The sequence below is a fragment of the Felis catus genome, chromosome E1 (genome assembly GCF_018350175.1).
Source record: "Felis catus isolate Fca126 chromosome E1, F.catus_Fca126_mat1.0, whole genome shotgun sequence".
Taxonomy (NCBI): domain Eukaryota; kingdom Metazoa; phylum Chordata; class Mammalia; order Carnivora; family Felidae; genus Felis; species Felis catus.
In genome coordinates, this window is record NC_058381.1 from 42388661 (window position 1) to 42414875 (window position 26215).

General features: G+C 58.3%; 1 protein-coding gene across 5 annotated transcripts; it reads right to left on the reverse strand.

Annotated features, from left to right (window-relative positions):
• Positions 1 to 309: 309 nt before the first annotated feature.
• Positions 310 to 16294, reverse strand: SLC4A1 (solute carrier family 4 member 1). 5 transcript variants are annotated; one of them, XM_019817982.3, is made up of 20 exons: positions 16169 to 16294; positions 12551 to 12633; positions 12335 to 12425; positions 11234 to 11295; positions 10187 to 10367; positions 9950 to 10085; positions 9375 to 9501; positions 9151 to 9235; positions 8792 to 8994; positions 8119 to 8323; positions 7255 to 7467; positions 6927 to 7075; positions 6644 to 6838; positions 5395 to 5568; positions 4861 to 4950; positions 4234 to 4400; positions 3487 to 3740; positions 2216 to 2385; positions 1945 to 2121; positions 310 to 1278 (listed from the first exon to the last, which is right to left on the reverse strand). In XM_019817982.3, the coding sequence occupies exons 2-20, from the start codon at positions 12563 to 12565 to the stop codon at positions 1198 to 1200; spliced, it is 2775 nt and encodes a 924-aa protein (XP_019673541.3). In that variant the 5' UTR covers positions 12566 to 12633; positions 16169 to 16294; the 3' UTR covers positions 310 to 1197. The 5 variants fall into 5 exon arrangements, with proteins under 5 accessions (XP_019673541.3, XP_019673540.3, XP_019673537.3 ...); XM_019817981.3 differs by having other exon boundaries at positions 10187 to 10415; XM_019817978.3 differs by having other exon boundaries at positions 10187 to 10427.
• Between the last annotated feature and the right edge of the window lie 9921 nt (positions 16295 to 26215).

Genomic DNA, 26215 nt, shown 5'->3' on the forward strand with positions numbered 1-26215 from the left:
TTAAAAAAAAAAAAAAAAGATTATGCCCCTCTTCTGCAGAGTCCACTGTCTCTTACCCCAATTGGTCAAATCTGGGTTTTCCCCAAGATTCAGCTGGGGTGAGGTTGTGGGCAGTGCGTCTCCAACGGGAGCCCTGGGCATTTGTGTGAAGCCGAAGTACAATGAAAGCTCTTAGAAAATACGCAAACAATAAATTACAAACCTCCCTCCCTCCCCCCCATCTGATCTCACCCCCTCCATCCAAATTAGCACAGACTCTGCATCACCGCCTCCCGCCCCGCCCCCCCCCCCCCCCCCGCCCCCATTCCCCACCCCAGGGCAGAGTCTTTTCTCGGTTGCCCCTGTATCTGCAGGGACCAGGGCCCTCAGTAAGTGTTTGCAGAATGAATGAACACATGACTGAATGAGAGCACGGGAGGAGGGAGTGAGCACTTAGGAGTCCTGGGTCCCCGCCCTGACTGCGTCTTCACCTGCTCCTTGCCCTCACCAGGACACCTCCCTCTGCCCCAGACGAGAGGGTCTAAGGGATGGGGGTGGGAATGGGGAAGGGGAGTCAGCAGGGGCATCTCTAGGCATGGGAAGGTGGGTAACTAAAGTAGAGCCTAGGGCTCTGGCCTCAGAGTCAGGAGACCTGGTTCAAACCCCAGCTGTACAGCTCAGGAGCTGTGTGACCTTGGGCCAGCCTGAAGATACCGTCTGACAGTCCTTTCAAAGTTGACAAGGCTCCTTTTTCACATTTATCTTTGGTCCTCAGTAGCCATCCTGTAGCGTGGGTATTATTATAATTATACCCATTTTACAGAAGAGGAAGCAGAGGCTGGAGGACTTGCCCAAGGTCACACAGCATGCAGGAATTTGAACCTCACCCCCTCCACCTCCCCTGCCACTGCCCCTGTCTGTGCTGGCTGTGAAGACGTTGGTTCGGATCAGAGCCTTCCAGCTTGGGAACCCTACGTGGCAGTGTGGCAGCAGGAGGGCACTACACAGCGAATTTCCTAATGTGGGCCCTACTGGCCATCTCCAGCCATAAAAGCTGGTTTACTAGTCACTCCTTCCATCCCCACCCACAGCCCCAGGGCTCCAGTTGCTACCCCAGGAGGGACATGAGAGTCTATGAGATACCCATGAACTTCTGCTTTTCCTGGGAGAGAGGGGAGGCGGGAAGGTGGAGGGGGCTCTGAGGCCTGGGCCTTCCCCTCACACGGGCATGGGCGCCTCGTCGTATTCATCCTGACCTTCCTCCTCATCAAAGTTCGGCTTGGCATCGTCGGCATCCAGCTGGAGGGTAGAGTAGCAGGAGAGAGGGTAAGCTTCCGGGGAGAGGCGGGGCAGATGAGCCCTCCCCCCAGTGCTGAGATCGCCTCTGGAGGGAGAGGGCCTGGCTCTCTCTGAACCTTGGACGAGTCATGTCCTGCCCCCTCGGCCCCCAGGTTTGGTCCAGATGAGCGGTGTCCAATGGGCGAGGAGCCCCCGGGGATCCGGTGCCCCGGCAGGAGAAGGCCTACAGAGGGTGGGCAGGGCACCCTTTCGCCAGGGCAGCCCCACAGCGACTGTCACATCGTGGAAGCATTCTACTGGAGGAGAGACTCTGTCCAAAATGACTTACAAGACCACAGGACCAGTCCCCCAGCGGTGAGGACAGCTCGTGTGGAACACAGCCCGTGTGCTTCCTAACTCTCTCCAAACCTGCCATTACTTCTGTTACAGGTGAGTAAACCCAAGGCGTAGAGAAAGGAAGCCACTTGTTCCGGGTCAGAAACTAGGACGAGGCAGTGCTGGATCTGGACGCAGGCTCCAGACCCAGACCTTAACCTTTGCGCCCTTCTGCCTTCCTTTGTTTCCAGACCCACCCCTCCTATTCTGCCAGCCCCGGGGATGACCCCTCCCTGCCCCCTGCAGCTCTGCAGGGGGTGGGGGGCGCAGGGGAGGGGAGCAGACACTTACACACTTGAGCTCCAGCTCCCTGAAGATAAGCGGCAGCAGGAGGCGGCGCAGAGGCACCGTGAGAATGAGGATGAAAGGCAGGATCAGTGAGATGGCCTGGAAGGACTTCACGACCCACAGCACCACCAGGCAGATGATCTGGATGCCCGTGAACAAGTGCATGCGCCAGGTCTTCACCTGCGGGCCGAGGCTGGGGTTACCGCCCGCCCTGCCCTGGCACCCCGCAACCCCCCACCCCACTCTGGGCCGGGCCGCCAGGAGGGCTCTGTACCCGCTTGACGTAGGGCACGACCGGGTGGTACTTGGGCGGCTTGAACAGAAGCAACAAGCGGTCAAAGAGCTGGATGCCGCTGAGGGATGTGACCCCCATGTAGAGGAAGATGCCAAACAGCACAGCCAGGGGGATGAGGGACAGGATGGGCCCCATGAGGATAGACACGCCTGCGGGGAGAAGCACACGCTCTTAGCCCCCAGGGGCCCCAGTGGGCCAGAAGCATCAGGGGCTGGGGAATGAAACCATAGGTACCGTATGAAGCCCTCTTAGTAGGTATTACCCCCATTTTACACAACACTCTTAATGCCTGTGCCGCTTTCCAAGCCTCTGACCGGCCCCCGGGCCCCTCAGACTTCGGCCCACGGCCAACCACTCCCAGCATCGTCCTAATCTTCCCCACCACCTAGCCCCAGGCCACCCCTCCGTCCCCCCCAAGTATTACCCCCATTTTACAGATGGGGAAACAGACCCAGGGAGGGGAAGCAACTTGTCTGCAACCACGCAGCTACTAAGTGGCGGGTCAGGGAGTCAGACTCCTGCCAGCCAGATTTCAAAGCCTTTTCTTTTAGCCTCAGGGGGTCACAGAGGTCAGAGAAGCCCAACTTTTCCATCGCTCCAGCCCAGAATGCCTCCAACCCCCTCCACCTATCCAAACCCTGACCCTCCTCCAGCTAACACCAACTTTGCCTCCTTTAAGAAACTTCCCTGGTTCCTCCATCAGTGACTGCGGCGCTGCCCACACTGAGCTCAGCCGGACTCTCAGCTGCTCCAGAACTTGGATCAAACCCCAGTGACCCTCTGTCTTCTCTCCCACCCCAGATTATGCCTGGGGCACTGCCCTTGGGATCAGTCATAGAACAGCCCAGCTAGAGAGACTTCAGGGGCATCTAATGAACCCTCTCATGGAACAGACCGAGAAACCGAGGCCCAGAGATGAGGAGGGTTACTGAGTTAGCAGCAGGGCAGGGCTGGAACCCACCATTCACTGACTGAACTTCTGCTGGATAAAAGTCTGAATGCTGGGTCCTATCTAGAGAAGTCCCCTGCTCCTTCCTCGACTCAGATGTCCATCTCAGTGCCTTGGGCATCTCCTCCAGAATTCCCTCATGTGGACAACTGACACTGGGAGACACGGGCAGGGGGTACGTCGGGGAGATCTGGCTACAGTGCGGGCAGGGCTGGAGAAGGCACTGGATCCTAACGGGCAGGGGCTGGGGGCCCGGAGCAAGGCCAGAGGGTGGTAGAGAGTGTGGCCAGCCCTTACTCACCCACGAGCACAGCGACCAGGAGCCCGCTGATCCGCTGCTCCCTGACCGATTGAATCTGGGGTGCAGCCCCCGGGGTGCTGTCCTTGACCATGACGGTGAGCGCGTTGGCATGGGTGATGGATCGCACGGTTGTGGCACTGAGCCAGGGCAACCCAAAGAGGGCACCCACACCGCCCATGCCGATAATTAGCAGCAGGTCCAGGTGGAATCCAGAGCCTTTGACCATCTTGCGCTCTGGTTTGCTGATGAGCAGCCTGGCGGGGGGGTGGGGGTGAGGTCAGGGGTGAGCAGTGCTCTCGCTTACCCCCACCCTCTTTGCCCCTCCTTCCTTCTCCATACTTGTGTCCCTCTGTATCCTATTTATCCTGCTGTGTTCATCTCCCTTAGAGTTCCTTGCTCCCCTCCCTCCCACCCCCTCTTGAGAATCCAGACTCTAAGAGTAGAAGTATCTTTAGATATCATCTAGAACATCCACAAGCAGCTGATGCAGCTGAACTTCAGGGAGCCTCGCTGGTACAGGTCCCTTCTGAGTTCTGGCACCTCGTTTTGTCTCCTTCTTCCCCAAATTGCACAGTGTCACGTCCCGCAAAACCTGGACCTTCCCCCGCCCATCCATCACTCCTGCTTGTCAGGAGGGCCACAGGTTTGACTGAGACTCGTGCTCAGTCCTTGGTGTCATGCCTGCCCGGAGCCTGTCGCTTTCCCCGCCTCGGACCCTCCCAGGCTCGGCCCCACCCTGGCTCTCACGTGGTGATCTGGGACTCAAGGAAGATGAGGATGAAAACCAGGAGGGCAGGCAGGACGGAGGCAAACATCATCCAGATGGGGAAAGGCGAATACAAGCCCAGCGGGTGGATGATCCAGCCCCGGACCGAGGAGTTGGACACCGAGAGGCCTTTAGGCACACTGAGTTTCTGTGGGAGGGGGATGCTGGTGAGAACAACGGAGGCAGGGGCTGGGGGCAGGGAGGCAGGGCCAGCCAGGGTCCTGGGCACTTGGGAACTTACTTATGGTTTGTACCCAGTCACTGCACTAAGCCCTTTACGTACATCTTCTCATTCCCAGCTTTATAGATGAGGAAACAGGATCAGAGAGGTTATGTGGTTTGCCTTGCATCACACAGCTATTTGGTGTCAGAAGTGAGATTCATACTCAGATCTGCCTGGCTAAAGCAGATTCTTTGGAGTAAAGAGGGAATCTGCCCCAGACCCTCGCTTCAGTCAGAGGGCTCCTGTAGGGCTGTGGGAAGGACTTGGGGCTCTCAGGGGAGGCAGGGATGGGTAGGGGTAGTTCTAGCCGGCTTTGGGTTTGGGAAAGCTATTCTTGGGAGGGGGATACTGGGAGAATGAAATAACAGTGGGGAGAGAGGGTCACCTGGGTATAGGTGTCCTTGACTGAGAAATCCACCAGGACCATGATCAGAATGGAGATGGGAACCCCAAAGTCTCCGATGACCCGTCGCAGCTGAGGGCAGAAATCAGTGGTCAGTACCCGGTTGTTTCCCTACCTCCTGCCTCCCACTCCTGCCCCTTCTTCACCCAGGGCGCCTTGCTTTTCCCAGGGAGTCCATCATCAACATCTAATGCCCTGTCCTGCACCTCAATGTACCTGCTTCCTTTCTTCTTCCCCTGGCCCAGCCCCACCTCTGGCCCCACAGCTTCTCCACCCCTTTTCTAAGAGCTGTCCTTGGCTCCCCACTAGGTTCTCAGCCTGGGCATGCTAAGAAAGGGAGAGGGGCTTGCCTGAAGAGTGGCAGCCTAGATGAGGAGGAGACCAGGGAGGTTTGGAATGGGGGATGGGAATCTAGGGTAAGAGGGAGAGCTAAGGACACTGAGGAACCTAGAGGCATGCTTTGGACTGAGATAGGGCAGTGTAGGCAAGGGCAGGGTGAGGGGAGGGTGTGCTCACCCAGCCGGGGAAGTAGGAGCTGTTCTTGAACTTGCGCAGTATCATGGCTAAGAAGAAGGTGCCAGCCATGAGCACAAGGGAGAGGAGGGCTGTGTTGGGCAGGGGAGCCTGAGGTTTGGGCACTGTTGTCACATTGTAGTCATAATCCTTCTGCAGTGGATGGTCCCGGAAGATCTGCAGCAGAAAACCAAGGCATCCTATTCCCTTTCATCCATCTATCCATCCATCCACCCATCAATCTGTCCATCATTCATCCAGCCATCCATCAATCTGTCCATCATCTATCTATCCATCCATCCACCCATCAATCTGTCCATCATCTATCTATCCATCCATCCACCCATCAATCTGTCCATCATCTATCTATCTATCCATCCATCCACCCATCAATCTGTCCATCATCTATCCATCCATCCATCCATCCATCCATGTACTTATCTTCTTCCTCAACTGACAGGGTAACAGAGGGACAATGGGATTCTTTGGCTTAGTTTTCAGGAGTAGAGACCAGGCTCAGCTTGGGTGGGGTTAAGCCATGGTGCCAATGAGTACATGTGTGTGTGCACGTGAGCACTCAGGGACTGGGAGACCTGAGAAGGCTGGTGGGCAGGAAACAAATGCCAAGGAGGTTCCTAAAAAGGGCTTCAAAGACTTGGAAACAGAAAGCCCCACCAACGAGCAGAATCAGGGGCAGACGCGCATCGTCCACCCTTCCTCCATATAAAATGCAGATGCAGAGGTGGGCATAGTTTAAGGTGACTGAGGTGAGGAGGCAGGGTGCTCCAACCACAGGCCCTGTGGTTCTTGGGGGTGAGTGTAGAGACGGCATGCAGGACTGGGCATGGGCGCACAGAGGCACAGGCACTATGCAGTCACAGCAAGAGTACCAGCCCACAGGGGTCCTGGGGGGCTCAATGTGTTAAGCATCCAAGTCTTGATTTCGGCTCAGGTCATGATCCCAGGGTCGTGAGACTGAGCCCCATGTTGGGTTCCGTGCTGGGTGTGGAGTCTGCTTGGGATTCTCTCTCTCCCTCTGCCCCTCCCCTGCTCACACTCCCTCTCTCCCTCCCTCTCAAAAAAGAGAGCACCGGCCCACAGGCAGCAGGAGTCAACAGGAATGCGGTCACGGCCACACACTGTGAAGGTACAGCCGCACGAGTGCCGTACGGACACGTGCGCAGCGACACACACGGTCACACGGCGCGTGCACAGAGTCACACGTGCTTGTCGACACTCCCGTGGCCCCTACCTTGATCAGCTTGAAGAAGGTCTCAGAGATAAAGATGAGGGAAATGAGGATGGAGAAGATCTCCTGGGTGTAGCGGGAGATAAACTGGACCAGGAAGCTGCCCTCGAAGGCCACAATGAGCACCACGAGCAGGACGAGCCAGAAGCCGATCCACACGCGGCCCACGATGTACTCCAGGTTGTTACTGCTGCAGAACTGCAAGGGCGGGAGAGGCGGCTGGGTCAGCGGACGGGCCCAGGCACCGTGCGTCAGGCAGGTGGGGTCAGGGCCAGAACAGAGCTACCGAGAAAAAGGCTTCCTCGAACACGAGCAGGGGTCCTGAAAAGCCAACCACCAGCAGCGGCTGAGCCCCGAGCAGGGAGAAGATGATGCCCTGGGCCGCAGTGGAGATGAGCAGCTCCGACACCCCCATGTGGTTAAAGGTCTTTTCTCCTGTGGGTAGAAGTTACAGTGTGGTCAAGGTCAAGAGGTCATTCCCAAGGGCCAATAGTGCGTTTCACGGGCAGGCTGGTGCAGGGGCCCCGACCGTCAGATCGGGACGGAAGACAGGGCCGACACGGAGGCCAAAGGGTCAGAGGTGAGGGTGAGGGGGGCCATGTGGAGGCACTGACCCAGGAGGCCGCCGAAGGTGATGGCCGGTGACAGGGCAGCAAAGTAGATGAAGATAACGGTAGCCAGGACCTGGGGGCTGAACGCGTCTGTGATGTCACTCGGGTAGTGGGAGTAGCGGCGCTTGACGTCGCGTACCAGGCCCCCAAAGAACCGGCCTGTCCGCCGTAGAGGGTCTTCCGGGCCACCAGGGACCTCTGGACCCCCATTCAAATCTGCAGTCAAGGACAGGACCGTGGTCACAGGGGGTAACAGCAGGAGGTGTGGGGAGAGAGGAATCGAGGGGAGAATCTTTATTTTTTATGCTCATTTATCTATTTTTTTTTTCTTTTAAAATTTTTTTAACGTTTATTTATTTTTGAGACAGAGAGAGACAGAGCATGAACAGGGGAGGGTCAGAGAGAGGGAGACACAGAATGCGAAACAGGCTCCAGGCTCTGAGCTGTCAGCACAGAGCCCGACGCGGGGCTCGAACTCACAGCCCTCACGGACCGCGAGATCATGACCTGAGCTGAAGTCGGCCGCTTAACCGACTGAGCCACCCAGGCGCCCCACATTTATCTATTTTTTGAGAGAGAGAGAGAGAGAGAGAGAGAGAGAGAATCCCAAGCAGGCTCCGAGCTGTGAGCGCAGAGCCCAACAAGGGGCTCAAACTCGCAAACTGTGAGACCATGACCTGAGCTGAAATCAAGAGCCTGACGCCCAACCGACTGAGCGACCCAGGAGCCCCGAGGGGAGAATCTTCTGATGGGAAGGGAGTGGCCAAGGAGGCTGGGAGATATGAAGACAGAGAGAGGAGGGGAGGCAGGGTCCCGCAGGGCTGTGCCGGGGGAGCTGAGGGTCTGTGGGGGCCGCAGGGTAGGTACCTAGGCCCTTGTAGAGTCTGGGCTCCTGCCTGACAGCGCCTACTCGTCTCTGCAGCAGCTCCCTCTGCACGGGCACCAGACCGAGCAGGGCCTTCTCAGAGGGGACTTCGGAGGGAGGCAGCACCAGGCTGCAGTCCAGAAACTCCTCCAGGTTATCCACCAGCTCGTCCCGGCTCTGGGCCAGGTAGGCCTCAATGCGGAACACCTGGGGGCCGGAGAGAGGGTCAGGGCTGCCTGCACCTGCTAGACGAAAGGACCCAAGAGGCCACATTCAGGGCCTCCAGGAACCAGAACCCTCTCCCCCAGCTCCTTCGTGCTAGGAACTGCTTTTCCTGCTGCCCCCCTCACCTTTATGCCCACCACAAAAGGGTTTTGGGGAGGCAGACAGGGCCTCGAGTGGGGAAAGGAGAAAGGAGGCTGGGCCAGACCAGGCCAGACCTAACCCGCCGGAACCGGGTCAGAGTGGCCACACCAGACCAGGCCAGATCAGGCAGGGCTGGGCCAGAGCACAGGAGCCCTGGACTGCCTGTCCCTGGCCACACAGGGTGGAAGCAGCTGGGTTAGACCGCATGCGCCAGACCAGCAGAACTAAAGTGGCCCAGGCCGGTCCAGTGAGTGACGTCAGCGGCCGCCCCGCCTCAGGCTCCCCCGGCCCTCGCCAGCCCCTCCTCACCTTCTCGGACATGAGGGTGGCAGCAGCCCGCCCCAGCTGGGTGTAGTCGATGTGGGGGGCCTCAGGTCCCAGCAGCACGAAGAGGAAGCGCACGGGCACTTGGAGCCGCACGGCCTCCTCCAGCAACGGGGCCTCCTCCAGCCAAGAGGCCTCCTTCAGCCGCACGAAGCCCAGCACGGGGCGCGCCAGGAACTGCGCTCGGCCTGCGAGGGGAAGGGGTGACGGGGTGGGGGGTGGGGTGGTCAGGCCAGGCTGAGGGGGGGGGGGCTGCTGGGGCCGGGCTCAGGGAGAGGAAGGCTGGGCCGGGCCGGGAGGCAGAAGCAGGGGGTGCGGAGGGAAAGGGGGCACCAGCTCCTCACCCACTAGCACCAGGGTGGCCTCCGAATCTGGGGGTATCTTTTCCAGAATTCCAGATGCTGAGTGTTCTTCTACGTCCTTCTCTCCCTGTTGGAAGGAGGGTGGTGAGGGGACGCCTCTGGCCACTCTGAGCATCCAGCCCCCTCCTTCCCTAACCACTGTCAAGTCTCTGCATGCTCAGGTTGGGAGCTCTCCAGCGCTCCCCTCACCCCCGGTACAGCCTCACCTTCTTACAGAAGAGCTTCGTCTCTAACGAGGGCTGCTGCTGGGAAAGCAGAGGCTCTGAGGGGTTCCCAGAACTCGTCACAACTGTGGGCTTCATACCCCCCAAGTCCTCCAGGTCTCTGGCATGGCTGCAGGAAACACAGGGGACGCGGACTGAGAGAGCTGTTCGGGCCGGGCTGTTAATAGCGTGGAGACCCGTGGTGGGAGGGATCAAGCAGGGTTCCCCAGTGACCAGACTAGAGAAACCCCGGGGCAGGAGGACAATCGGCCTCCTGTGGAAGGACGGGGTGGATGCCAGCGGGTGGCCTCCGTCTGGAAGGACGAGGTGGGGCCAGGAGGGATGGAGGGAAGGGCCTTGAGAGTCTCGCCTCCTGAGGACCAGTAGCCCCCCAGATCTGAGCGTGGAGACACGGTCACCCCCCAAGAGGTGTCCGAGGCAGGAGCCATCGTGGAGAAAAGTGGGCCCTGGCCTGGTGGGGGAGGGGCCACCCGGGCCTCTAGGGAGAGCTCGGGGCAGGCGGGCTGGGGAGGTGGGCCTTTTGGCTGCGGAGCCCAGGTCCTGGCAGACAGGGGCACCTGTGCTGGAGCAGCAGGGTCCGGAGCAGTGTCTCTCGGTCGTCAGGCCGGATCAGATCCTCGTAGATAAACCTGTCCAGCAGCTGGTTGGCCACCCCTGCCAGGGAAGTCTCTGGCAGGTCCAGGAGGACAGCACCTGCAAGGGGTGGCGGGGTGAGCCGGGCGGCCGGACGTTGGCCCTCCTCCCCTCCACCGAGCCGCAGGTGCAGGGTCGCAGAGGCGCCCGGCGGGGCTCACCCTTGGCAAAGGCTCTCCGCAGCTCCAGGAGGCTCCAGAAGGTGAGGTAGGGCAGGTGCGGGCAGCCCCAGGTCCCGTCTTCCCCCAGGTTCTCCTCCAGCCGCATCCAGTGCGCGACCTCCACCCACCGCAGCTCTCGGTTCTTCCCATCCATCACCAGCTCGTGCAACTCCACGTAGACCTGCAGCCCCACAGGCCTGAGTTCGTCTCCGGGGCCCGGAGCAGCGCCCTGGGGAGAAGACTGTCAGCCCGGGACATGGGGGACACTCAGCAGGCTCTGAGGGATGTCTGGGGGAGGCCCGGGGTCCTGGGAGGCACTCGGGGCAGACCCCGAGCTCAGGAGGGGGACCGGCAGGAGCAGCAGCCTGGGCGTGTCGGGCGAGGCGGCAAGTGTGGGGAAGGGTACAGCCCACACCCCTGGCTCTATTCCCCGACTCCCTGACCGGCCTCCTCACCCCATCTCAGAGGCATTTGGAGAACCTCCGGACCAAAAGGGGTGCTAGAGAGGACACCTGGGAGGAAAGGGAGAAAGGAGGACTTCGGGGTCATCGGGTGGATCTCCTGCCTTCAAGACTGTTGAGCGGGCTCGGCATGCCCTTCCCTGTCCTTGGGGCCAGAGGACCACTCCCTGGAGCCTCGCTGAGGGCAGACCCAGCTTCCCAAGCAGCTAGACAGTCTGATGCCCAGCAGGGAAGTGCGGGGCCTGGCGGGCCTGGGCAGAGGGGGCACGTATGTAATTCTGTGCTTCCCCAGGGAGCACATGACAGCCTGGCCAGAGGGTCTGGGAGGGCAGGTCCCCAGAAGTTACTTTATCTCTGCCCAGGGCTCTCCCTGCTCAGTGGAAGAAGGCCCCGGGCACCCCATCAGCGAGGGGTGTCCTCTCCCATTCTGCCTATTTCCCAGGGTGCCCACTCCTTCTCTACCTGTTGGTGGGGTTCGCCGATGCTAAAGCTGTGTCTGTCCTTCTTCACCTCCCTTCCCCTGGTAGAAGGGCAGGTCCCACGGGCAACACAGAAAAGAGAATTGGGGGAGCCCAGGGGTCCTCACCTCGTGGGTCTCTGGGTACGATGTGATGTGGTAATCTGTGGCTGTCGGCTCGGCTTCGTGAGCTGAAAACCCGGAAGCCAGTTAGGGTTGCCCCCAGATAATGCCCCCCTCGGGGTCGTCCTGCACCCCCTCCCCCCGTGAGCCTCAGCGCAGCAAGCCTCCCTTCCTTTGCCGCTGGGCAGGACCGGGGTGCCCGCACCCCACCCACCCCACCCCTGCTGCTCCATGGGCTGTGGCCCCCCGTGTGTCCGTTCTTGGCCCGGCCTGGCTCTGTCATGCCCCGTCCAAGCATGGTGGACGACCCTTGAGACTCATCTTCAGCGGTGACAGAGAGGGTCACCTCCGAGGTACAGGGTCCTGAGCAGCAAATCTCAGGATTCTCCTAGGATCGCCCTCCTCTCCCATCACCTTCTGGGACCAGATTCCCTACCTTCTTCCCTCCAGCCTCAACAATCCCACCCGCCCCAAAACTCCTCACCGTCTCCAGGTGGAGCACTGGGAGCCAGGGTGGGCTCTACCTTATATAGCCCCCACCCCCCACCCCTCTCCCAGCCCGCATTTCTCAGAGGGGCCTCTTATCTTCCATACCAATTGCCAGCACTTAAGTCCTGTTGACGGTAAACAGGTCCCCACCTGGGGCTCCCCAACCGAGACCTTGGCAGGGCCAGGAAGGTTTCCTGATGTCTCTCTGCCCTGGGAGGGTCCCCACAGCCCCCCATTTCTCAGGACCTCTAGACCCCCAAACAGAACGATGCTCTCAGGACAGACCCGGTGCCTGGCCAAGAAGTCAGCCTTGGATGGGCACAGGTGGCCTGTGGGCTCCTGCCCTTGTCCCAGACAGGCTTGGCTGCCCTGTCCCAAATGGAAAGGCCTGGCCATGGGTGACTGGTTCTGCCCGGCCCCCGCCCCACCCCGCCCCCGCAGTCACCCCCTGTGATCATTTCAAACAAAACTCTGTTTATCCTTCAATCAGCCAGGATTGTGGGGAAACTGGCCCTGGGGCTGGGGAGGTAGTGGAGAAGGGAGAAGGCATGTTGCCCATCGGTCTCTGTCTGGGGCTCAGCACCTCATCCCAACAAGACAAAGAGAGACGGGGCTCACCCACTGGCTCCTCCACCTGAAACACGGGGACGTCTGGGTCTTCATAGTCCTCCTGTTCTAGAGTGATCTCCAGCTCCTCTTCATAGTCATCCTGTGGGAAGTGGCCATCAGGGCTGGGCTGTGAAGGGTTTCTCCAGCCACCACGAAGGCAGGGGTCCAGGGCGGGGTTCCCAGAGCCCCGAGATAGGAGCCCCGCAGTTACCACGAAAGACTCACCAGCTGGTCCCCCATGGTGCTGTCCAGATTTCCTATTTGTCTGCGGTGATCCGCGCTCCCAACATAACCCACACTGCTGGTCCCTGCAGTGGGGCAGCACAAGCTGAATGAGACACAGGGCATCCCGGAGTCTTCTGATCCCCCGCCCCCAGAGGAGGCTACATTTGAGTGGAGGGGGATCCCATGTGTTGGGAGACAGTGGGCTCAGGGGAAGAAGTGTCGGAGGGGCCTGGAGGAAGGAGCTAGATTTGTAGGTTGAGGGCGGAGGCACGGGGGCCAGGAGAGATGGGGCAAGTAGAGGAAGCTTGGCTGGCATTGATCAAAGGGCGTTTGAGAGGATGGAGGGCCTTCAGGTTCAACTCCTTCCTCCGGCCACCAGTCCTCACCTGGCTTCTTTTCCTGTCCATCCTCAGGACTTAGCCAACTCCGGGGACATGACCTGTTTCTTCTTCAAGGAGCTTGGCTCCCCTGACAGTCTTCACAACATACCCTCTTCTGCCAGAAACAGCTACTTTCTGCTGGGCATGGGGCTGTAGCGTCCTTGGGAGTGGCTCACAGGTGCTGAATGACATGGCCCTGTTTCTCTCCCCCACTCCATCTCTCATACTCGCTCCCCACCTATCCCGTTGGCCTCACGAGCCCTTTCCTGCCCCAGGGCCTTTGCACGTGCAATTGTCCACATCCCAGGTGCCCCTCCCCCACACCTCATCCCTTCCCACATCTCAGCTCTTCAGATTCCCTTCCTGACCACCCTGCCGTTCACTGACCCGATCGGTCGTTTTCTGGTTGTTTGATTCATTTATGTATACCTCATCTGAGGATGCCTCTAGTAGGGAAGCCGCTCGAGTGCCAAGGTCTATGTCTCAGTCCCTCCCTACTCAGTCTCCACTAATCCCCTACTCCTAGAAGAATGGTTGCCACCAATAAATATGTTTTGGATGAATGTAAAGCGTGGCTCCGCCCTGCAGGCTTGTGCCTCTGGGACTGGGGAGTCAGGATGCCTGGGACTCGGCCAAGAGACGGCTGAGCCCCTCGCCTCCATTTGCTCGGTTGCGGCTCTGGCAGAGAGGGAGGCATGGTCACTCCGGGAATATGAGGACCAGCCCCAGGGGAGCACAGAGGTCCCCTAGGGTGGCCCCGGACTGGGCGTGGAGGGGCTCCCTTTCCCCCTCACCCACTGAAGCCCTGGGTGTCGCGACAACGGCGATTCGGGTCAGGTCGACAAACATGCCCGCTCTGTGCCCGCACGGAGCTGAGATGAACAAGACACTGTCCCTCCCCTCGAGAAGCTCCCGGCCCTGACTGGGACCGCAAACTGGGAACGCGTGACAGGCTGAGGGCGCCGGGAGATAACGAGTCCCCCAGACAAACAAGAGATGAGCAGAACGTGTCGGGGGCCAAGGATCGTAGGGCAGGACGAAGGGTAGGAAGGACCTGCAGGTGGGGTTGGGGGTGGGGTGGCTCCCAGGAGGGGGACCCTGGGGCTGGGCCGAGAAGCTCTGAAGGACCTGAAGGGCTGAGAGGTGGGGAAGGACAGTCCGGGTCTGAGGAGTGGCTGCCCAAAGTGCAGAGGTGGGACCGCGCCAGACAAGGCTGAGGGAAGAGGGCAGGGAGGGTACACAGAGAGAATGGGACAGAGAAATTTCTTTCCGAGGAGTGGCTGGTGCTGGGGTCCCAAGAGATAGGGAGAGGGCATGACAGAGGCCCGCCAGACTGAGAAAGGCAGGGGTCCCTGCCTCGCGGTGGTGGTAGAGGAAGTGAAGACCAGGGCACGGCCCTTGAGGACCCTTGTCACACAGATTTTTCTCTCCTTCTCCTGTCCCTCTCTTTCGTCTTCTCCCATCTTTGTTTCCTTCCTCCCTTCTCTGGCCTTGCCCCAACCTGGGCCTCAGATCCCTAGCAGTCTCAAGGGTATTAAGCCTTAGGGGCTAAAAGTCCCACCTGTGAGGTTGGGACTGTGGCCTCCATTTCTGAGAAGCGGGTTGGTCCGAGGGGCTGTGCAGAGCCACAGGAAGCAGCCTGTCTGCCACTGACTGGCCGAATAGCCTTGGGCAGCCCCCAGCCTCTCTCCAGGCCTCAGTCATCCCATCTGTACAATGGGGAGGGCCTTCCGGCCAGGGTTCTGAGCCCTCAGTGAGACAGAAGAGAGGAGAACGGGGGTGATTTGAACGCATCTGGGGCCTTACAGGGTGCACCCATGACCCAGATTGCTGGTCCCACTAGGCCCAGCCACCCCCCGCAGCTGCCGGCCTCGCACTGATAAGAGCCTGGAACCCGATCCCTGCCCTGTGTCTGGAAACTCCCCAAACACCTGGCCGTCCAACCAGCCGGGGCAAGGCCAGATAACGGTGAGCAGGGCATCTGGAGCCCAGGAGGTGGAGCACAGCTGGCAGAGGCTGGGGTCTGGGATGGGGCGGGGGGGGGGGTGTTGACCAGATGATGGGGAGGGCTCCCTGGTGGCATAGCACTGCCTTTGTGTAATCGCCCCCACACCGCACAGAGCTGTACTGCCTTATCTCCTATAGTCCCCAAACTACTCTGTGAAATGGGTAATGTCATTAACCCCCTTTTACAGATGAGAAAGCTGAGGTTCAGAAGGGTTAACTTGTTTTGGTCCTATGGTAGGTAGGTATCAGAGGCGGGTTTAAACCCTGGCCCAGCTGACTCCAGCCGCATCTCTAGCCATCATGCTGAGCTGCCTCCTAGAAGAGAAAACAGCTCTAAGCTGTTCAGCACTAGTGGTTAAGAGCGTGAACCCCGCAGTCAGACTGCCTGGGTTCAGATCCTAGCCCTGCCACTGCCTGCGTGACCTCGGGCAAGTGACTCAACCTCTCTGTGCCTTGGTTTCCTCGCCTGTAAAGTGGGGGTGATATTGATACCTACCTTATAAGCCTGTTGTTGTAGCACTGAGTTAAGCTGATCTACGTAAAGCACTTAGAATAACGTCTGACGCACAAAGAGCTCAGTGTAAAAGTTTGCCGTCATTATCACTGAGACTGGGGATCAAGGTCAGACTTGCTTTCTTCACCTATGTCTCTGATTTTTCTTCAATTCCCATGGAATTAGCCTAAATGCTTTGAGATCCTTGGGTGATGGGGGACGCCTCCTTTCCCCCCAAACACTCTCTAGGGTGGGCCCGGTGCCGGGTCTGCCTGGTCGACTCCCCTGCAAGCATCCCGTACGGGAAGCACTGTCAGTGGCCAACTTTCCTCGCAAGAGGGAGATCGGATGGCCTGTACGTCCCCACACGTGGAGGAAAGAGGGAGCTGGGCTGTAAGACCGGTGGGACTGGTAAATAGGAGCCTGACAAGGACCCACACTTGGGGGGGATCAGATTTGCCCCCCACCCCCACCCCAGCCACACGCCTCTGCTGCTACGTGCCAGTCTCTTTTTCCTAACACCTGCAGCCCTGTGCTCTCCGGCTGTAGGTGCCAATGGGCTTGTGCCCTTAGGGGTAACAACACACATCCTACGTTCTCAACCCACCCACCCGCACCCACCTCCCTTGGAGGTTGGGTGCCTGTGCCCACCTAGACACAGATTCAGGCTGTGCACCTGCAGAAGCCCTCGGGACAGGTGCCGCAGGCCACCCCCCAGCCCCTCCCGGCCCTGCTTACCTGCTCACGAGCCTTGGGGTCCCTCAGCGAACTCCTGAAGCCACCGGTGTTCTCTGCAACCAGCCGAGCTCACACCTGCTCTAACAGCACCAGGTCCTGGCTCCCAAACCCCTGACTCATGCCCCCGCCTCCTAATCTGCCCGCCCCACGGTCCCGGGAGCCCCTTCCCACCCCCCGCCCGGCTCCTTCTGGGTGCCCAGTAAACAGAGTTATCTCTTACACACATCTGGACAGCTGTGAGTCTGGCCCACCCCACCCCAGCCAGCTAGCCCCCAGGGCCGCCTGCTGCCCTCCTGGCTCTCAAGGAATCTCCTGGGTCTTCCTTCGTGGACCAAGGTCGGATGGCTGGCTTCTCGAGCTCCCAGCCTCATGGCAGGTCTGCCCCAGCTTCTGGATGCCCCTGTCCTGCATCTGTCCGCCCTCGCTCTGGCCAGATTCCTCTGCTCCGGCCCCAAGATGCATGGGCGCCTTCTCTCTTCTCTCTTGGCTCAGAACTTGCTCTTGCTCTATGGCCTTGCCCACGGGGACCTGCTCAGTGTACACAGGGTCCAGGCAGCCCCCTCCCCTTCTTGCCCCGGACGAGGGCTCCCTAGCCACCCTCTTTCCCCAAGACCCTGGATGGCACCGAAGAGCCGGCCCCTGGATGCTAAAACTCTGCCATTTAGTCAACCTGAAACAATGTCAGGTCAACAAAAACAACCTTCCCCACACAGAGCTCCTAGCTCACAAAGCCCCAATGTCTGGGCACACTGGTTCCTCTGTCGGCAGCCTGGCCCAGGCCCCCGGGCCAGAGCAGCCTGCATTCTCGGCCCCCGCCGTGCCCCTGCCCACACCCCACCCCCCAGCAGGGCTGCCTCTGCTCCTGGGGGTGCTGGGGCCAGTCACCTGTTCCCGGGCTCTGGTTGCTAAAGAAGCAGAGACTGAAAGATGAGTTCAGATTGGCACGAATGAAGAGAGGCTTGGAAGCAGACAGAAAGGGGCGTTTGTAGACACTGCTCTGGGCGCCGAGAGAGGAAACCATCCTAGCCCAGCACCAAAACTGACTGGCCGTGGGACCCTGGGCAAGTGCCTGCCCTCTGTGGGCTTCAGTGTCCTTACAGTGAAGGGAGAGTACCTAGTTCTGGGGCTACCAGCCCTGGGGCTCCCTGCTTCAGACTCAGACAGGGACAGAGAGCTGGCATATCCAGCAATTTCGCCGCCGTTTCCTGGGTCTCGACCGCAAACCTGCACTGCGCCAGCCCAGAGGAGAGGGAAAGGGGCAGGAACACGGAGCCGACCTCCTGCATACGAACACAGTGCTGGGGGCTTCACCTGGCAGTCACACCGGATCCTTGCAGCCTCCACAGGTCCCAGAGAAGGCAATGAGAGTGACAGAATGTCAAGTGGAGTCCTTGTTGCCACTCCCTACCCCTTCCCCACCCCCACCCCCAGGTACTTCCTAGTGCTAAGGGAAGAGCCTTTCCCAAGGTCCATGGGGTCTTTGTCCAAGCCTGTGCTCATGGAAGGTTGGGAGCCAAGGCCAAGTGTCAGCAGGAACAAGGGAAGCCAAGGGTGGACCCCCAGGCCGGGCCTGGGGGGTGCACCGCGAGCGGTGATTTGGTTACATTCCTTCTACGATGTTATGCCAGACCACACAGCCCAAGACCACGGGCTGGGACGGGTTGTCCCAGAGGGAGAACCTCCGGGCAGAGAGCGCTGTTCTCCTGAAGGGGGATGGGACTTTCTCATTTCCCGCCGTCCTGGATGTCACCTGTCCTCAGTGAGAGGTGAGGCAGCGGCCACGGAAAGGAGGCTGTCTTCTCTTTCTTGGCCTGAAGGAGCAGAGGCTGAGATTCCACACGAGAAGGAGGGATGTCATGGCAACCTGGTGAGCTGTCCTTTGCCGTGGACTTGGCAATGAGGTGGAGCAGCGTGGGCCCATGACCGCTGAAGGCAGACACGTGTCACAGTCTCACACCTGCTCTTCGGTACCCACTGGATGAATTTGGCTGCTCTCCCCAAGTCCCCAGCAAAGCCTTGCTGGACAGCCCCCTGCAGGCACTGAAGGGAAGATCTGGGCCCACATTCGGGGCAAAGAGGACTGTGGTTTGCAGGGGCTGCTGAGGTGAGGCGTCCAGATGGCATGGGGTGACCCACTGAAGGGAGCCGGGAGGCTGGCAGAGAGGACAGGGTCTGGCCAGCTGACCTGGAGGGGTCCATGGGCATTCCCTGGTGAAGATATGACTTCCTGTGCCCTCACGGACTGGGGACTCAAACCATGCGGAAGCACCCCATGGCTGGGACATTTGGGTTCAGGGGAACTGTGGGGGCAGGAGGCTTTGGGACCTCGGTGGATATGTGACCTTGAGCTGGCCTGTCATCTCTCCACTCTTGGTGGTCCTCTCTGGGCTGTTGTGAACACCTAACGCGATGAAAACGGGAAGCATAACCTGCCGGGGGCACAGGTAAGGGACTGAGTTGTGGAGGGAGGAGCCGCGGGGACAGAGTATCCACCCTCCAGGAGCTCACACCCAGTGGGGCCGGCAGCACCTAACAACCACGCGGTGCAGTCACAGGTGTGTGAAAAGGATGGGGGGCCTGAGGGACGAGTGATTGGAAAGTGGAGATGTCCCCAGGGAGTCTTCTGAGCTGAGTCTTAGGAAAGTGCATCGGAAGAGCAAGCAAGGCCTCCCATGTGGAAGGACCAGAGGTATAAGGAACCGCGTGAGTTGGGGGTGCGGAGCCATTCGGGGGTTAATGGAAGTGGGGCAGTAATCCCTGCACATTATGACTGGACCAGTCGCCATTAGGGCAGGTGAGGGCTGTGGGGGGAGGGGGGGAGAAGAGGGGAGGTGGGGGATGGGACTGGAACTGGAAAGGTGTTCAGGGATGAATCAGCCCAACCCTCCTCCCTCGGAGTCCTAAACCCCACCACCCCACTCCTCAATCACCCCAGGAGCCTCCCATCTGGTCTCCTGGCTTCACTCGAGCCCCCTAGGTGCCACCCAGCACTCAGAGGGGTGCTCCCCCGTGACTCCCCCGTCGTGACTCCCCCTGCTACAGACCACTCCGGCCCTTTGCTGCTCCATCGAGGCACCTGCATCATTCCTGCCTGTCTCTCCCCACCCTGCCTGGATGCTCCTCCCCCCGCCCCCACTCCTTCTCACCATTCAGGCCTTAGATCAATGTCACCCCCCACAAAAGACCTTCTTTGACCATCCATTTCGAGATAACCTCCAGCCACTCTATTACCGCGTCAAGGAAAATCAGTGTGCACTGTGTGTCAGAGACAACCCCAATCTCAGCGGTTTAAAGCAAACTGGGAGTTTATTTCTCTTTGATGTAACATCTGGAGGTTGGAGCTCCCCGGCTGGCATGGTGCTCTGCAGTGTCAGGGACCCCGCCCGGGTACCTTCTATTCTGTGGCATCCTTGGCATGTGGCTTTCTCTTCATGGTTCATCGTGGCTGCTCGAGCTTCAGCCATCACTTCTGCATTCCAGCCAGCAGGGAGGAGGAAAGGGTAAGGAAGGATATGCCCCTTCTCTTGCAGGCTATTTCCTGGAGACTGTTTCTGCTCGCACCCCATTAGCCAGGACTTAGTCACATGGCTATACTCGGCTTCAAGGGAGCCTGGGAAATGTAGTCTTTATTTGGGGAAGTCGTGTATCCAGAGTTCTATAACCCGGGAAGAAAAGGCAAATGAAAATTAGAGGGTGTCCAGTAATCTGCCAGAATCATGTCACCTGCTAAATACTCTTCTTTTTCCTACCAGCTGATGGTTTCCTGCTTCATTATTTGTTATTCTCTCTCCACCGGAACATCAATTTCACAAGGGCAAGTTTTTTGCAAGGGCTTGTGTCTATCACTGAATCTCCAGGGCCCAGCACAGTGCCTGGCACAGGCAAAGGTAATGAATTTGTACTGAATGAATGAACGACTCCCCCACAATAATTATTTGAGGAATGCATTCTCATTCCCATCTTACAGATGGGGGAAAATGGGGCTCAGAGAGATTAAGTAACTTGCCTAAGGTTACATAGCAGGTAATAGGGCCAAGGTTTGAACCTTGCTCTCTGTGGCTCCAGCTCTGTTCCAGCTCTTTCTACCTGAGGTGCTGGCTGTGCTGATGGCTCAGCTCCACCCTGAATCAAGTGAGAAGCCGGGAAACCTCACCTGGAGTCTGTTAGTGTCCTCTCCCTGGTAAATTCTACCTCAAGTTCTCACCTATGGCTTGCCTTTGGCCTCTAGTGGGATCAACGTAAGAAATGGTTGTTTAAAAAAATTTTTTTAACATTTATTCATTTTTGAGAGACAGAGAGAGACAGAGCACAGTTGGGGGTAGGGCAGGGAGAGAGGGAGACACAGAAGCCGAAGCAGGTTCCAGGCTCTGAACTGTCAGCACAGAGCCCAACGCGGGGCTCAAACTCATGAACCGTGAGATCATGACCTGAGCTGAAGTCGGACGCTTAACAGATTGAACCACCCAGGTGCCCCCAAGAAATGGTTGCTTTAGGGGTTCATGGGTGGCTCAGTTGATTGAGCATCAGACTCTTGATTTCGGCTCAGGTCATATCTCACGGTTCGTGGGTTCAGGCTCCATGCTGACAGCGTGGAGCCTGCTTGGGATTCTCTCTCTGCCCTTCTCACACCACCCCACCCCCAAATAAATAAAGAAGCTTTTTTTTTTCTTTCCAACTTTGTAATGTTTATCTATTTTTGAGAGAAAAAGAGAGTGAGAGACAGAGTGTGAGGGGGGGAAGGGGCAGAGAGAGAGAGGGGGACGCAGAATCCAAAGCGGGCTCCGGGCTCCGAGCTGTCAGCACAGAGCCTGACTTGGGGCTCGAACCCATCAACTGTGAGATCATGACCTGAGCCGCGGTCGGACGCTTAACCGACTGAGCCATCCAGGTACCCCCATAAATAAACTTTAAAACAAAGAAGAGGAAATGGTTGTTTCGGACAAGTTTCTGTAACTCTTCTGCAAGTCCCAGGGTGAGGATGTTACATAGAAGCCATGAATTCATTCCCCCTGGCATCGAGCACTAGGAAGAGGTCTGAAACTTCAGACAAACTGATCGGTTTCTTTGTTTCAGCGGAGGGAGAACTACCTGTCTTATCAGACCTTCCTTTTTACCTTGGCTGCTAGGAAATTTGGAGTTTAAATTACGCGTCCAGAGACAGCCCTAGCCTCAGGAGAAGTGCTGTAGGGCACAGACTGCGTGTGACTTGGAACCAGGGGGCCAGGACTTGTGTCTCAGCCAATGCTCCAAGAACAAGACATTCAAACATCCCCGAACTTTAGACCTGAGGTTGTAAACGTAGCATCTTTCCCTCCCAGGGCTGTTAGGAGGATGAAATGAGCTAATACATGGGATGACTCTCTAGAAGTGCCTCAGTGATATACAGATGGTTGGTCCTTACCACGTACAGGGCACTCTGCTTGCCTAGGCTAAGCTGTAACTTCTCAGGCCCCAGGAATTCTCTGATAAGATTGCAAAGTGGTCAGGGAAGGCTTCAAGGAGGAGGCTTCTCTCAAGACAAGCAGGACCCTCTGGTGCAGAACGCTGATAGTGCTGTCCCTGTCCCCTGTAGTGCTGCCTGCTTCCATTTCCCAACCTGGCGGGCCCTGGTCCAAATCATCCTTTCTGGTACTGTCTCATCTAACACCAACCCCATGGTCTAGCTCTGTCCCCAGGGGTAAAGCACAGCTCACAGGCGGAGAGAGAAGCTATAGGATGGCTCACAAGTCCCGAGACCAAAGAGCTTTGGAATGAGGAAGAGTTCAATCTTGGGACAAACCGCAGCCCAGGGCTGGAGGCTAAAATCTAGGCCCTTTCCACCTCATCTCTTGCCTGTTAACCAGCAACCTCTGACCCTCTGCTTCCTCAGCCATACAAAAAGACTTAATCACAGGCACAAAGACCACCCTCAGTAAGGTGGCTGTCTTACAGGCTGTTCTTTGTTAATCCTCACAATACTTGAACAAAGTGAGGCACAGAGAGGTGAGGTAACTTCCCAGAGGTCACACAGCTCATAAGCTGTGGAGCTGGAACTGGGTTCCCACGCAGGCAGCCAGGGCACAATGCTTGGGATGGGGACGGAGAGGGAAAACCTTCAAGGAAATGGCTCTTCTCAGTCAGTGAGAGTTCGAGGTCAAGCCGCCTCAGGGAGCCAGACGTAGGTGGGTCCCTCAGGCTCAGGCAGGGCTGCAGAAGCCCATAGGCTTACAGAGGCGTGAAGGCCTGCCCCTCGGTTCTGACTGCCCGAATTCACAGCTGAAGACACCCCCTCTCCCTGCCCCTGCCTACTTAGGGCCCAGGCAACCTGCCCGGGATGATGGGAGCCTTGCTTGGGCAGAGGAAGTATGAAGAGCAGGCTCCCTCTTCCTTCCCGAAGGGCTATGGGGCCAGGGCACACACAGTGAGCCATGCGCAGGCGCCAGGGGCCCACTGACCCTGCACTTCCTACCCTACTTCCAGCCGCTCCTGGTGCTCCTGGCGGGCGGTCTCAGGATAAAGTCCAAATTCCTCCTGACCCAGTTTCTGCTGACCTCCCGACCGGGCCTCCTGGCTTTGAACTTGCTCTTGGTCCCAGGTCCCGCCCTACTAGTCCAGGTCTCTGCACTCTCCCTTCCCCTGGTTAAATGTTTAAAATTGAGCTCAGTCCCAGAGCACCTGCGTGGCTCAGTCGGTTAAGCATCTGACTCTTGATTTTGGCTCCGATCGTGATCTGTCGTGATCTCAGAGTTCGTGAGTTCGAGCCCCGTGTCAGGCTCTGTGCTGACCGTGTGAAGCCTGCTTGGGATTCTCTCTCTCTGTCTCTCTCTCTCTTCCTCCCTCCCCTGCTCTCTCACTCTCTCAAAATGAATAAACTTAAAAATTGAGCTCAGTCCCTCTCCAGTCTAGCCACCTCCCCTTTGGAGGGACCTCCATCACACTATTCTTCCCCTTCCCAAGGGCTTCCTTGTGACCTGGTCACCCTCTGCTTTCAGGGTGGGCCTGCCCCCAGTCGGAGCTCAGAACAAGGTGGCATGGAGGCTGAGCATGCATTATCAGGCGACCAACCACCGCTGGGAAGCTGCCTGTCCCTCCTCCCTGCTTTCCATGCCTGACCCTTTGAAATATCAGAAGCATGGAACAGCCTCTTTTGCAGGTCCGGGAGGTTGGGGGGGAGGAGCGGGGGGGGGGGGGGGGGAAGGGTCAGCTCCAGGCACTATCCCTCTGGGCTCAGAGGGCCCCTGATGCCAGGAGCCAAGGTAGCAGGATGCCACATCTGGAAGGCTCCATCTGTGGTCCCCAGGGCAACTTGCACTGTGTGAGAGGAACCCCAGCATTAAGCATGGTCTTCCCCAGTCACCCTCCCCTGGGCCCTTTATTTTAAAATAAGGTGTGGATAGGGGTGCCTGGGTGGCTCAGTCGGTTGGGCGTCGACTTCGGCTCAGGTCATGATCTCACGGTTCGTGGGTTCGAGCCCCGCGTCGGGCTCTGTGCTGACAGCTCGGAGCCTGGAGCCTGCTTCGGATTCTGTGTCTCGTCTCCCTCTCTCTCTTCCTCCCTCACTCATGCTCTGTCTCTCTCTGTCTCAAAATAAATAAATAAACATAAAAAATGTTTTTAAATAAAGTGAGGATAACATACGCGTCGCTGCAGTCGTGATTCCACGTGAAGCCTCAACAGCCAGCATTGGCTGGAGCTCCACACTTCTTGGGCTGGGCCTGGGCAGGGCGATGAGGGGGGAAGGAAGGGAAGGAGGGGAGGGGAGAGGGATGATGCGCAGGAATTTGCTCCTGTTTAGTGCGTGTCCGTGGCTCCAGTGGGGAGACAGCTGCTGGTGCCCCTGAGCTGGGCAGGAGGTGGGGGCAGGGCACCCTCCCTCTGCCGTTCAGGTCTTGCCCCTGACTTGTCTTTCACAAGCATCCCCTGGGGTCTCTGTGGCTGACTCACCCCTCCTCAGGGAAGCAGGGAGGGGGGCTCCCTGTCAGTCTGGACCTCCCCTCCCAGCCCGTGGGGGCCCCTTCTCTCACCACCCTTCCCGGAGGAGGGGACATTTCCTCCGGGAGAGGGCCAGGCCTGACTTGACAGATGGCGGATGGCTCCTCCCTCCAGAAACAGCTCCCTCTCTTCTCACCCCTCCTATCTGCTGAGCCAGATGTTTGGCGCCTCCGCCTGACGGCTGATGGCAGGGTCTGTCTCAGGGCCTGGGCCTATGGGTGTGTCCCCCACTGTGTGTGCGTGTGTGTGTGTGTGTGTGTGTTCAGGGGAGTTGTGGTTCAGCCAAAGGCTTTGGAGTCAAACCAACTGTATCTGCTCTTACTAGCTGTGTGACCTTGAGTAAGTTCCCAGATGTCTTCCAAGTCTCATAGTCTTTACCCATAACATTCGCCCATAACATTGTGCAGGTAGTGTGAGGTATTGTACAGGAGGCCCTGTACATAGCTCCAGGCACACACGGTCACGTTTGATGATTAGTAGCTATTGCCACGGTTAGGGGAAAACCCTAGTCAGCACAGGGATCCCTTGAGGGGAGGCCCCCATCAGCGGGACCCTGAGATGTGACACTCCCAGCAGGTGGGGGTAGATGCCCAAAGGCCTGGCTGGTGGAGAAGGAGGGGAGCAAGGCCTCTGGGTCCCCAAACCCCCAACCCTAGCTTCTCCTCCTCTGTAGACTGTCCCAGTCAGGAGACCTAGAGCTGCCCACCTCCAATCCCAACAGCGAGGCTGAGCTCTGGAAAGACCTCGTGGGGGATGTTTCAGAACCCTCTATTTCTCCCATGTGCTCCATCTCCCTGGGTGGCGAGGCCAACAGGTTCCAGCAGATTCAGCTTAGTAACTCAACTGTCCCTTCTTGAGCTTGGAGAAGGACAAGGAGTCCCCAAGTCCAAGTCCCCTCTGTTGACTGTGCTTTGTTTCTTTTTGAATAAGCCTTGGAGCAGCCAATCAGGACCCAGAGCCTCAGGCCTGCCCCAACACTGGTTGATTTCAACTTGGGCCTGGCCAGTGGTGCAGAAGGGGCCCTGGGTGGGGTAGGGTGGGGTGGGGAGTAGGGAGCCTGTCTGCAGGGCCCAGGCCCCTATCTCAGAATCCAGTGCTGACAGCTGGGAGGCTTGGGAGAAAAAATACTAGGTCTGATATGGGCAGGAGGAGGAGGACGGGGGAAGGGTTTCCAGTCTATGCCTCAGTTTATCTTTTGGATAGCTGGATGAAATGGGGTTTCCTAAGCCTCAGCTCTGAAAAGATGGGGCGTTAGTTCCTTTATTCATCCAAGGAGTAGGTCCATAACATTTATTTTGCCCTACTAATGTATGGGGCACCATGCTAGGTACTTGGAGATACAGAAGCCTGAAACCCATGCTGAGGGTCCCGGGGCCTTCAAGTCTGGGAGAGAGTAACCCCCCTCCCCCATCCTGGGACGGTGCAAAGGCAGCAGCCCAGAACCCACGGGAGGAGCCTCGCAGGCACTAAGTCACATCATTTTGGCCTCTAAACCTCAGGATGAGCGGGGATTCCCTCCTGCGACGTAGCAGAGGAAAGGGAATAAGAATCCCAGGATGATAGCGGCTTTCGGGTCCTGAAGAAGCAGGAATACATCCAGGGCAGTGCCGAGAAGCCCTTCTGCTGGGCAGGCGTGGTTTGAGCACCAGGCAAGTAAGGGTAATTAGGCGAGCCTGAAACAAGCCAGGTGCGCAAAGGAGGCGGGGCAACACGAACAGAAAGTCCAGAGGGTCAGAATGTGCTTCTGGCCGGGGACAGGCCTCTGCCCCAGTGGCCATCCATCCTGGCGTGTGATCAAAGGGGCAGAGAAATGAGAGCAAAAAACAATCAAGGACATGAGAGATGCCTCCACGCAGTGGCTTTAAAGACAGACTTTAGGGGCGCCTGGGTGGCTCAGTCGGTTGAGTGTCCGACTACAGCTCAGGTCGTGAGCTCGTTGGTGGCGAGTCTGAGCCCCGCGTCGTCGTCGGGCTCTGGGCTGACAGCTCGGAGCCTGCCTCGGATTCTGTGTCTCCCTCGCTCACTGCCCCTCCCCCGTTCGTGCTCTGTCTCTTTCTCAAACAAAATAAACATGAA